The sequence below is a fragment of the Mandrillus leucophaeus genome, unplaced genomic scaffold, assembly GCF_000951045.1.
Source record: "Mandrillus leucophaeus isolate KB7577 unplaced genomic scaffold, Mleu.le_1.0 Scaffold343, whole genome shotgun sequence".
NCBI lineage: Eukaryota > Metazoa > Chordata > Mammalia > Primates > Cercopithecidae > Mandrillus > Mandrillus leucophaeus.
The window spans coordinates 406,941-419,497 of NW_012103621.1; the positions used below are offsets into that span (position 1 = coordinate 406,941).

Sequence of the window (12,557 nt, forward strand, 5' to 3'; positions counted from 1 at the left end):
GTGTTGCCAGACACTCCAGCTGGCTTCGTGTTCAGCCAGGAAGGGCACAGCAGGCATGGTTTGGTGGCTTTTCCTGTTGGAGATCACTCAGAGGGGCCCAGGCTGCTGGGCCGAGTGCTTTGCCAGAGTCAGCGGGTAGGAACAAGCCAGATTTTTCTGTTCTCAGAGCCTGACTTCCCCCAAACAGGAGCTAGGCCCAGCTGGGCCAGGAACAGGAACCCTGTAGAAGGATCCGGAGGGCCCTTCTGTCGTCAGACTACCAACCTTTGGGTGAGGAGGGCACCATCACAGGCCCCAGGTGGGTGAGTGCCGAGTGCCGCCTCCTGTGTCTTGGGACCAGTCAAAAGCCTTTCCCTGCAAGGAAGTTTCACACAGCATGTTTTTAGAGATGGGGTCTCACTCTATTGCACAGGCTGGTCTCAAACTCCTGGGCTCAGGCAATCCTCCCACCTTAGCCTCCCAAGTATCTGGGACTGGCATCCATTCTGAAGAAAAGAAAATTGAAAGGGAGAAGATGCCTCCCCTCAAATTCCAGGGACATTCTCTGAGCATCCAGCCTTAGTGGCTAGCCAAGCATGCGGAGTCTGCAGCTGGCCTGCGGTTTCAGCACTGTCGGGCACATCTGTTTCAGTGAAGATGGGGTTCTGGCCAGGCTGGGGACTCTTCAAAACATGGATTGCTTCAGGTCCACCACCCAGAGCCCCAGCGCCAGGGACAGATCTTTCATGGCTGAGCGTGGCAGGCTGTGAGCAGGTGCTTTCCGCCCAGGACAGCTCCCCCAACCTGTCTTCGGCACTGGGCCTGGCACTAGCCCGGCCCTTAGGAGCAAAGATTCATGATTTCATTCATAATTTGTATCAGATGTTGAAACTTGGCCCTTGGACTATTGAGCCAGCTGTCATGCTCCACTACCCCTGAGCGCTTGCAAGAATATTCCAGTAAAGATTGAACCATCGCCCCCAGCTCCAGCCACTACCTGCCTTTGGTTTCTTAAAATGCCTCTTGGCATTTGCCTGGTGCACGGCCTTGGCAGCTTATGCACATCAGGCACTTCTGATGTGGTGGTGACAGAAATCCAGGTTAGGGAGCTGGTGAGGAGTGCACGATCCTTAAGAGCAGGCACATGAGCCCCAGAGAGCTTCCTGGACGCCTTACAGAACCCAGAGGCTTGAGATACCTCTGTGTCAGTACCAGTTTCAGCACAGTGCTGTTTTATACAACAGGTTTTATTGAGGTTGTGTCAATATAGTTAACACGGTTGCTTGTCTTTTCAAAAAGAAGTTCCATTTTCTTTGATTCCCAAGTGCATTTTTCCTGAATCTTCTGTGATACAGGGCACATGATAGGTATATAGAGAGCTAAGCTTCCTATACCAAGTTAGAAGTGAAATGACTAGTGGAAAACATTTAAACTTTAATCTTAAAAAAAAAAATAGGAATCAGAATATAAAAATGCACAAGGTAATGTCGTTTTCATAGTTAAAATCTGACATTGTTTATCAAAGCTAGTCAGTTAAGTGGACACCTGCAACTCAAATCCCATAAACATTTTAGAAACGCCAACCACCCCTCCTGAAAGGCTTGAGGAATGAAATTCGGCAGAAGCTCAGCTCTGTGAAATAGCTCCCATTTTTTTTCTTGGGACCCTACTTAGTTCCCTGGGCTCCCATTGGGAGCTGATTAATTTCTGCCAATCAGAACCCATCCCTAACACATCAGATGATAGTGGCTTTGACCTAGGGAAGAAGAGGTTGAGCAAAGAACCTCCAACAGGTATGGTTTGAGAGTCCTTAGTTGGTTCTCTTGGGCGTTAGGTAGTAAGAAATCCACCAGGAACCCCAGCCAAAACCTTTTCAAGTGTCACTTGGGCAGATTTGGGTTTTCATTTCTCCTTTTGAAGAAGTGAGCAGTCAAACAGCCTGCTTTGTTGGGAGAAATTGTGGGCAGGGGAGGAGGGGCGGCAAGGAGCCTGAGGGAACCCACTGCTCAGCCAGTCAGAAGTCAGCAGCCATCCTTCATTTCAACATGGACCGCCTGGACATGGCCAGACTTGGAGCAGTGCAACAAGATCACAGACCGAAAGACCCCAGTTCACACTTGGTACAGGGAGTGGGGCTGGCCTGGCGAGGGCCAAGCGCGAGGCCCTGAAGTTGCGGGGAAAGTGGCCATCTTTGCACGGGCAGGAATGTCTACCACGCCCAGCGCTAATCTCAGCTTTATCCACTCAGCTTGAACAAGGGACTGAGGGGTTGGGAGGGGCATCCTGCCTGTTTCCTGCAGAGGAACTCCGATTGGGGAAAATGGCAGAAACATCCAGAGCCAACTCATTCCAAAGGGACCTGTTGGCACCCTTTCTCTCCAAGCCTTAGCCTCCTGGGCCCTAGTCCTGCTTAGAACAGGAAATTGGAACCGGAGGGTGGAAGGAGAGGAAGCCCCCAAAGATGAACCCACCATATGGTTCTTATCAAGGAAAAGCAAGTGGGAGCTGTCCATCCCCCAGCTCGCATGCACCTTGTTGAGAGGGCCAAACGAGGGCTCTGCCTTGGGGACACCTGGCTGGGGTGGCAAAGATCCTCTTAACGATGTTGTATGAGAAAACGAGCCCGGCCCGCAGCAGGTGGAAGGGGAGAAAGGGAGGAGTGCTCATGTTTGGTCATGGTCGATTCCGCCTCTGCCACCATCTGTGCTAGACACTTCTAGACACTTCACAGAGGTTGATCTTTCTGGCCCGTAGGTGTCCCAGGGGCCTCTGTGCTGCCCTCAAGCTAAACAGCCAAAGCTGGTGGGGGCAGCCCAGGAGAAACGGGGATGGATATGAAGAGCTGCCTCCTGCCCCAGGTCTGTGCCCCGAGCCCTCACAAACCGCCTTCCCCATGGCTGCCACTGGAGCAGTGAAAGGGGGTTGCCCTTTCCCAGGGCAACAGGCACTGTGCCCGCCACGGACATGTCTGATGCCACAGCATCACCATGGGGGCTGCAGTCCTGGCAGAGCGTCCACACTCGTCACCTCAATGGTCCCCTCTTCTCCCTTTCCCTTGGAGGGAAACCCCACAGTCCTTAGTCCACTGTTATATGCTGGAGGTCCCACGGGGAGCTGGAGGAGTCCCAGCCAAGGGCTGTGAGGCAGGCCGTGCCCCATTCCTCCAGCAGGTGCCATCAGGGAGCCAGTGGGAAGGGCCATCTCCCCAGGTGGCGGGGTGGGGAGCTGAGCTCCCTCTCAGCTCGTTCAGGGCCCAGCAGAGGCCAGGACTCACAAGGGGCTGGGCTGTGTACCCCAGGGCCCATGGGGTGCAACCCTGACACTGCACAGACATTTGGGGGGAAGAAACTCAGGCCAGCCCCTTCCGGAAACAATCTCAACCTGCATGCAGGGAGAAAGCAAGTCACTCTCCTCGGGCCAAGGCCACGGCTGCCTCTGTTCAGCTTTTGGTTTTTTTTTCTTTAAATGGAGGTTCTTTGTAACTGAAAAGGTCGCTCTACCACTAAAGAGGAGGAGGCCAGGGCAGCAGGGCCCCCCGCGGGTTATGTGGGGCAGAGCAAGAATCCTGAAAAGGAGGAGTGGATGTACTCCGTGGAGTAGAGGCCGTTGGCCTGGTCCGACGGCATCTGCACCCAGACCTGGTCGTTGGGCCGCAGCTGGAGCACGGCCCCACCAGATGCCTGGTCCAGGTAGCCCTTCTTGTATTCATCGTAGGTATAGGTGGCCGGCACGTTGTTCTTGTACAGGGCCACCCACACGTTGGTGCCCTTGACGTGCACATGGTAAGCAAAGTAGTAGACGCCGCCCACAGGGCAGGTGAAGATGCCAGTGGCTGGGTTGTAGCCGCTGTGGCCATTGTAGAGAGTCCGGTCAAATTTCACAGGCATGCCCGAGGCGGGGAAGGGCGAGGTGAGCACTGCAGTGAAGGCCGGTGTGGCATGGGCAGACAGCTCGCCCAGCCCAAATTGTGGCTTGCCCCCCTTGCCCAGCACAGCGCCCTCCACACCGCCGTTGGGCAGATGCAAGCCTGCAATGCCAGTCTCATCGAAGGCCCCAGGGGCACCAGGGGGTCCCGGAGGCCCGGGAGGCCCAGGAGGGCCTGTGATTCCAGGGGAGCCAGGGACCCCTGGGGGCCCCGTGGGCCCAGCCGTGCCAGGTTCCCCTGCTTTCCCCTCTCCAGGGGGCCCTGGCAGGCCTGGTTCACCCTTCAGGCCTGGCAGACCTTGAGGCCCAATAGGGCCAGCTGGACCCTGGAGTCCTGGGATTCCTGAGGGACCCCTCAGGCCAGGCTGCCCAGGGAGCCCCAAGTCACCTTTCTGCCCCAGGGCTCCTGCCACCCCTGGTCCTCCAGGGCGGCCTGTGAAACCCGGCTCACCCTTGGGCCCAGTTGGTCCAGGGGGTCCATGGGCCCCAGGAAGTCCCCTCTCACCTGGGAGCCCTGGTTTCCCAGCCAGGCCACTAGGCCCCTGGTCACCTCGAATGCCAGGCACTCCTGGGGGTCCTCCAGGCCCTGCCTCACCCTTAGGCCCAGGGGGGCCACGTCTGCCAGGAAGCCCTGCAGACCCAGGAAGTCCAGGGGGACCCCCAAGACCCTGTGGGCCCTGCTCCCCTGGCTCCCCATCCTCCCCTGGCTCACCCCTGTCCCCCAAGAGCCCTGGGACCCCAGCTGGGCCCCTGTCCCCCTTGGGGCCTGGCAGTCCTGGCATCCCATAGCCAGTGGGGCCTATCAGCCCAGGGGGGCCCCGGGTCCCTGGTTCCCCTTTGGCCCCTGATGGGCCCTGTGGCCCTGGCAACCCTGCTGCCCCTGGGACCCCCACACCATCTACTCCAGGGGGTCCTTTTGGGCCCACAGCGCCTGGCTCCCCCCTGGGGCCTGGAACTCCAGGAGGCCCAGACTCACCCTTGTCTCCTGGGGCCCCAGGAAGCCCATCCAAACCGGGTTTGCCTAAGCCAGCTGCACCAGGGAGGCCCGGGGGGCCAGGGGCACCCCCCTGCCCTGGGGCCCCAGGCAGCCCGGGCTGGCCCACTCCATGATCCCCCTTGAGGCCTCGATCACCTGGGGGCCCAGGCTCCCCCTGGGGCCCTGGTTCCCCCTGGAATCCTGGGGGCCCTGGCACCCCCTGGGCACCTGGTTTTCCAGGGATAGTAATGCCTGAGGGGCCCGGGAGGCCAGGGGGTCCTGGAGGCCCCCGGAGGCCCTGGTCCCCTCGTATTCCTGGCTCCCCCCGAAGCCCCGGCTGCCCTGGTGGTCCGACCTTGCCAGGGAGCCCTGGGGGACCAGCCTTGCCCATCCGGGAGAAGCCAGGGGGGCCAGCAGGGCCAGGCTGCCCATGGAGTCCTGGCTTTCCCGTGCCTGGTTTTCCTGGGAAGCCAGGGGGACCAGGGGGACCCCGAGGCCCAGGCTTCCCGGGGGGGCCAGGCTCTCCCTTCAGGTCCATTGGCAGCAGCGGTAGAGGCATTTCTGAGAAAGAAAGAGAAGGGGGCAGTCAGGGGCCTGAACTGTGGGGACAGGGGACCCCATCTACCCCTTCCCCATTCCAGTATGAGGTATGCGGGAGAGGAAGAATGGGGCTGCCCCTCCTTGCTCTCATGGAAGACGGGCTTTGGGGGTGGTTGGGGGCGACAGGGTGTCCTCACCAAGGGCTCCTAACACCCAACCTACCCAGGCTGGGCCTCCTCCATGAGCCTGGCTGATTCTCACCTCTCATCCCTGCATGACCTGAAGGTGGAGTGGCCACCAGGTGGCACCAGCAGCCCACCTTAGAGCCGGTGGGAGCAGAGCCCCACCTCCCAACTTCCCAGTTCATCTGCCCCTGGGAAGACCACCTGTGCCAGCCAACTGCACCCGTTTCCAGGCCCTCTGGGGTATTAGGAAAAACAGTGGAGGTGGGAAGATTGGTGAGGAATGAGGGGCTGTGGGGGGCACCTGAGATCTGATGGCTGTCAGGGAGGCAGGGGATTCGGGGGTTGGGAGCGATTTGAGGCACTGTGGGGTGAGGAGGCTCTCACCCAGGTACTGGCCTTTGCCCTCACGGAAGGGCGGTCCCACAGGTCCTTTCTGCATGGGCTGGATGTACTTCACCGGGGCATAGCCTGCTGCCCCGCCGGCCCCGCCACCAGAGGACGCCCGCGGCCCACACCCCAGCACCAGTAGCAGCAGCAGCAGCGAAGACAGGGGTGTCAGAGTACCCCGCATGGCGTCCGCGGACGTGCTGCAGAGAAGAACAGAGAAAGTCATCAAGCCAGCCCTCAGTGGTTTGGCACCAGACCCGGGGTCACCAAAAGATCAGAATTTAGAGATTACACTCCATTTTAGTCAAAAGACTGAGAAGCAATTCCGAATTTAGATATTATTCACAAGCAATTTCCAAAGTCGTGGGGGTCTGCCTAAGCCACCTCCTAAACTTCTTCAGACCATGCCTGTGGCTGTGCATCTCCCCCACCATCTCCGAGGGCCCAGCCTCCCCAGGACAGCGCCTCCTCAAAACCAGCCAGTCACTCTCTGCAGCCAGGCGTGCCTTCTAGAGCAGTCTGACCTCCCCTGCTAAAAGCTCTTGGATGTCAACACCCATTTCCATTGCTGGGCCAGCTGTCTGCCAGGCACTAGGCTGAGCTCTTAGGGACATGAACTCACTTAATGCTCAAAACACTTTAACAAAGTATTATTATTGTCATCTCCATTTTCCAGATGATAAAACTAAAGCAAAGGCCTTGAGGAAGCAGAGCTAGGATTTGTCTTAGGTCTGTCTGACTCTACCTTCTGCTGATGCTCTTCTGGACTCCCTGCCACACACCTTTGGGATCAAGTCTATGGTGCTTACTATAGCATTCAAGGCTTTTTTTTTTTTTTTCTGAGACATAATTTTGCTCTCCCAGTGCAATGTGCAATGGCACCATCCTGGCTCACTGCAATATCTGCCTCCCAGGTTCAAGTGATTCTCATGCCTTAGCCTCCCAAGTAGCTGGAATTATAGGCGTGTGCCACCACGCCTGGCTTTTTTTTTTTTTTTTTTTTGAGATGGAATCTCACTCTGTCACCCAGGCTGGAGTGCAGTGGCGCCATCTCGGCTCACTGCAAGTTCCACCTCCCAGGTTCACGCCATTCTCCTGCCTCAGCCTCCCAAGTAGCTGGGACTACAGGCGCCCGCCACCACGCCCGTCTCCTTTCTTTTGTATTTTTAGTAGAGACGGGGTTTCACCGTGTTAGCCAGGATGGTCTCCATCTCCTGACCTTGTGATCCACCCGCCTCGGCCTCCCAAACTGCTGGGATTACAGGCGTGAGCCACCGCGCCCAGCCAATTTTTGTATTCTTAATAGAGATGGGGTTTCGCCATGTTGTCCAGGCTGGTCTCGAACTCCTGACCTCAGGTGATCTGGTTGCCTCAGCCTCCCAAAGTGTTAGGGTTACAGGCATGAGCCACCGCGCCCAGCCTGCATTCAAGGCCTTTCTAACCTACTCTGTGCCTGTGTCTCCAACTCTATTGCCTGCTATCCCTTTCTTTACCCCTCACCTCCCCACACCTCCACCCAGTAAACCAGAACTTGAAGTTCCCAGGCACCGGGCACCTTAATACTTCTGGCCTTTGCGCCTGCTATTTCTCTGCCTGCGATGTTATCTTCCTCCCCTACTCATCTTTTATGGCCCTGCGAAGCTGTCATCCCTTCCTCTATAAAGCCTCACTTCTTTGTGCCCTGACCTATGCTTGTCACAGCATTTGGCTCAACTCAAGAGAACAAAGCTTGGGTGGGGAAGAAGCACAGACTCCGGAACCGGCCAGGCAGTCTTCCCCTTCCCCTTCCCAGCTGCGGGAGCCTGGGCAGGAGGTCTCCTCATCCGTGAAATGAGAGAGGATGTCCACACAATAACCTGTGTGTGAATGTGCATAAGAGCCATATTCACAGCAGCCAAAAGTAGACAATGCAAATGTCCATGGACAAAGAAAATGTGGTACCGCCATACAATGGAATATTACTCAGCAATGAAAATGAATGAAGTACAGGCTGGGCATGGTGGTGTGCACCTGCAGTAGTCCCAGCTACTCGGGAGGCTGAGGTGGGAGGATTGCTTGAGCCCTGAATTTAAAACCAGCCTAGGCAACATAGCAAGACCCCAGATTTAAAAATATATCTATAAATAAGCTAAGCACAGTAGCTCATGCCTGTAATCCCAGTACGTTAGGAGGCAGAGGTGGGTGAATTGCTTAAGCCCAGGAGTTTGAGACTAGTCTGGGCAACCTGGTGAAACCCCATCTCTACAAAACAAACAAACAAAAAATTAGCCAGGTGTGGGCGTGCTGTGGTCCCAGCTACTCAGGGGCTGAAGAGGGAGGATCACTTGAGCCCAGGAGGTGGAGATTGTAGTGAGCTGCACTCCAGCCTGGGCGACAGAGTGAGACCTCGTCTCAAAAAATATATATATAAGAGGAAGGAAGTCTTGACACCTGCTACAACACAGATGAGTCTTGAAAACAGTGAAAAGCGAGATATGGAATGCACATGTTGTGTGATTCCATCTCTATGAAATGGCCAGAATAGGCAAATCCATAGAGACAGAAAGTGGATCAGTGGCTGCCTAAGGCTGGGGGAGGAGGAGATGGGAAGTGACGACTAATGGGCCCAGGGTTTCTTTTAGGGGAGATGAAAATGTTCAAAAAATCATTGTGGTGATAGTTGCACAGCTCTATGAACACAGTAAAAAAAACACTGCAGTGTACACTGAATGGGCCAATTGAATGATGTGTGAATTGTATCTCTATAAAGCTGGGGTTTTTTTTTGTTGTTGTTGTTGTTGTTGTTGTTTTTGAGATGGAGTCTTGTTCTGTCGCCTAGGCTGGAGTGCAGTGGTGCCATCTCTGCTCACTGTAAGCTCTGCCTCCTGGGTTCAAGAGATTCTCCTGCCTCAGCTTCCTGAGTAGCTGGGATTACAGGGGTACAGGGGCCTGCCACCATGCCCAGCTAATTTTTTGTATTTATAGTAGTGATAGAGTTTCACCGTGGTCTCGATCTCCTGACCCTGTGATCCGCCCACCTCGGCCTCCCAAAGTGCTGGGATTACAGGCGTGAGCCACCATGCCCGGCCTGTTGGATCTTTATATACATTTACTTATTGATTCCTCACAATAACCCTATGAGGTATGTGCCTTCACTCTTGCCATTTTACAGATGAGAGAACAAAAGGTTGTATGCAGGTGGGGTGCAGTGGCTAATACCTGTAATCCCAGGCAGTGTCTTGGACAACATAAAACCAAAAAACAGTTGTGTGAGGTAATCTAAGATACACAATTACTAAGTGCCAGAGCCAAGGTTCCAACTCCAGTAATCCAGCTCTGGATCTATGCTCTTAAATACACCACACAGCCTCTCACCGAGGCAGTAATTTAAGTCCTCAGAATTGATGTGATTTATTTCAGAATTGTGAGTCAGAAGGGCAAATGATCATCCTCAGGAATACCAGCATCTAGCCCGGTGCAGTGGCTCACACCTGTAATCCCAACACTTTGGGTGGCTGAGGTGGGTGAATCACTTGAGGTCAGGAGTTTGTGACCAGCCTGGTCAACATGGTGGAAACCCAGTCTTCTCTACTAAAAATACAAAAATTAGCCAGGCGTGGTGGCGTGAACCTATAATCCCAGCTACTTGGGAGGCTGAGGCAGGAAAATTGCTTGAACCCAGGAGGCAGAAGCTGCAGTGAGCCGAGATTGTCCCACTGCACTCCAGCCTGGGGGACAGAGTGAGATCCGTCTCAGGAAAGAAAAAAAAAAAAAAAGGCATCTAAAGCCAAGGTGGCAAACAGGTGGCTCAGGGGTTGAATTCTGCTCTCTTTTTCTTTTTTGAGATGGAGTCTCAGTCTTTCGTGCAGTCTGGAGCACAGTGACGTGATCTCAGTTCACAGCAACCTCCACCTCCCGGGTTCAAATGATTCTCCTGCCTCAGCCTCCGGAGTAGCTGGAATTATAGGCATGTGCCACCATGCCTGGTTAATTTTTGTATTTTTTAGTAGAGACAGGGTCTTACCATGTTGGCCAGGCTGGTCTTGAACTCCTGACCTCTAGTGATCAGCTTGCCTCAGCCTCCCAAAGAGCAGGAATTACAGGCGTGAGCCACTGCAGCCTAAAGCTGTTATTTTATTTCGTTTTTGGATACGCAGTGTCACTCTGTTGCCCAGACTGGAATACAGTTGGCACAATCATGGCTCACTGCAGCCACGGCCTCCCAGGCTCAAGCAAGCCTCCCACCTCAGCCTCCCAAGTAGCTGGGACCACAGGCACGTGCCACCATGCCTGGCTAATTTTTTCTATTTTACGTAAAGACAGGGTCTCACTGTGTTGCCCAGGCTGGTCTCAATCCCCTGGGCTCAAGCAGTTCTCCCACTTTGGCCTCCAAAATTTCTGGGATTATAAGCATGAGCCACCATGCCCAGCCAGAAAGTTTTTTTGATTTTGTTTTCTGAGACAGGGTCTTGCTCTGTTGCCCAGGCTGGAGTACAGAGGCAGAATCACAGTTCACTGAATCCTCGACTTCCTGGGCTCAAGCGATCCTCTCATCTCAGCCTCCAGAGGAGCCGGAACTACAGGCATACGCCACCAGGTTCAGCTATAAAAAGAAATTTTTTTGTACAGACGAGGTCTCACTTTGTTGCCCAGGCTGGTCTCAACCTCCCAGGCTCAAGTGCTCCTCCCACCTCAGCCTCCAGAGTAGCCGGGGCCACAGGCATGCGCCACCATACCTGGCTAATTTTTTCTATTTTTCGTAGAGACAGGGTTTCACCATGTTGTTCAAGCTGGTCTCGAACTCCTGGGCTCAAGCGATCCTCTCACCTCCACCTCCCAAAGTGTTGGGATTACAGGTGTGAGCCACAGCACCACACCTGTTTTTTGTTTGTTTGTTTGTTTGTTTTTGAGATGGAGTCTCGCTCTGTTGCCCAGGCTGGAGTGCAGTGATGTGATCTTGGCTCACTGCAAGCTCTGCCTCCCGGGTTCACGCCATTCTCCTGCCTCAGCCTCCCAAGTAGCTGAGACTACAGGTGCCCGCCACCACACCCAACTAACTTTTTGTATTTTTAGTAGAGATGGGGTTTCAACGTGTTAGCCAGGATGGTCCTGATCTCCTGACCTTGTGATCCGCCCGCCTCAGCCTCCCAAAGTGCTGAGATTACAGGTATGGACCACCGTACCAGACCCACATCTGTTTTTTTTTTTCTTTTCTTTTTTTTTTTGAGACAAAGTTTCGCTGCTGTCACCCAGGCTGGAATGCAATGGCACAATCTCGGCTCACTGCAACCTCTGCCTCCTGGGTTCAAGCTATTCTCCTGCCTCTGCCTCCAGAGTAGCTGGGATTACAGGCGCACACCACCACGCTGGGCTAATTTTTGTACTTTTAGTAGAGAGGGGGTTTCACTGTGTTGGCCAGGCTGGTCTCAAACTCCTGACCTCAGGTGATCCACCCACCTCAGCCTCCCAAAATGCTGGGATTACAGGCGTGAGCCACCACACCCAGCTCCCACCTGTTATTTTTTCTAAGTGGGTTAACCAGGCACTGTGGCTCATGCCTGTAATCCCAGCACTTTGGGAGGCTGAGGCAGGCAGATCACCTGAGGTCAGGAGTTCAGGACCAGCCTGGCCAACATGATGAAACTCCATCTCCACTAAAAATACAAAAAATGGCCCGGCAGGGCAGCAGGCACCTGTAATCCCAGTTTCTTGGGAGGCTGCAGCAGGAGAATTGCTTGAACCCGGGAGGCGGAGCTTGAGGTGAACCGAGATTGTGCCATTGTACTCCAACCTGGGTGATAAGAGCAAAACTCCGCCTCAAAAAATAAAAAATAGGCCGGGCACAGTGGCTCATGCCTGTAAATCTCAGCACTTTGGGAGGCTGAGGTGAGTGGATCACCTGAGGTCAGGAGATCGAGACCATCCTGGCCAACATGGTGAACCCTCATCTCTACTAAAAATACAAAAATTAGCTGGACATGGTGGCATGCACCTGTAGTCCCAGCTACTCAGGAGGCTGAGGCAGGAGAATCGCTTGAACCAGGGAGGTGGAGTTTGCAATGAGCCGAGATCGTGCCACTGCACTCCAGCCTGGTAACAGAATGAGACTCTGCCTCAAAATAAATAAATAAATACATTAATTAATTAATTAAAAATAAAGTGGGTTAAAACCTGTTTCTTGGAACTGCTGTGACAGGTAGAGATTTCGCGCCTGGCTCAGAGTGGGCTCCCATTATTCGAAGGCGGTTCCATTTGGTGTTTTTCACACCCGAGGAAAGTCCCACTTCCCCTCCAATTCCTGCTCTGGGTTCCCCTCACCCTCTGCAGGGACCTCTCTGCACCTGTGCCTGGCAACAAGCGGAGTTCGAGGGTGGGTTGTGCGCGTCTGGGGATGTGTGTGGGGAGAAGGCCTCCCTCGGGCCAGGCTGGGTCTGGGCTTGAGGTCCCTGTTCCTCCAAGCCCAGGATCACATGGAGCTTTGCGGGAATGAATGCAGGGCTCCAGAGAAGATCCACGGACCTGTCAGCTCTCATGTTCTCATCTCTCTCTGTGTCTATTTTTTTTTTTTTTTTTTTTTTTTGTGAGAC

At 54.5% G+C, this 12,557-nt stretch overlaps 1 protein-coding gene across 2 annotated transcripts in view; it reads right to left on the reverse strand.

Moving 5' to 3' along the window:
• Positions 1-1,208: 1,208 nt before the first annotated feature.
• Positions 1,209-12,557, reverse strand: part of COL8A2 (collagen, type VIII, alpha 2) — a 22,933-nt gene continuing 11,584 nt past the window's right edge. Inside the window, exons 2-3 of one of the 2 annotated variants that reach the window (XM_011988997.1) lie at positions 6,128-6,191; positions 1,209-5,440 (exon numbers count right to left, since the gene is read on the reverse strand). In XM_011988997.1, the coding sequence (XP_011844387.1) occupies positions 3,522-5,438 (1,917 nt within the window). In that variant the 5' untranslated portion in view covers positions 5,439-5,440; positions 6,128-6,191 and the 3' untranslated portion in view covers positions 1,209-3,521. Of the gene's footprint in view, positions 5,441-5,988; positions 6,192-12,557 lie in introns of both variants that reach the window. The other variant, XM_011988996.1, reaches the window with a different exon arrangement.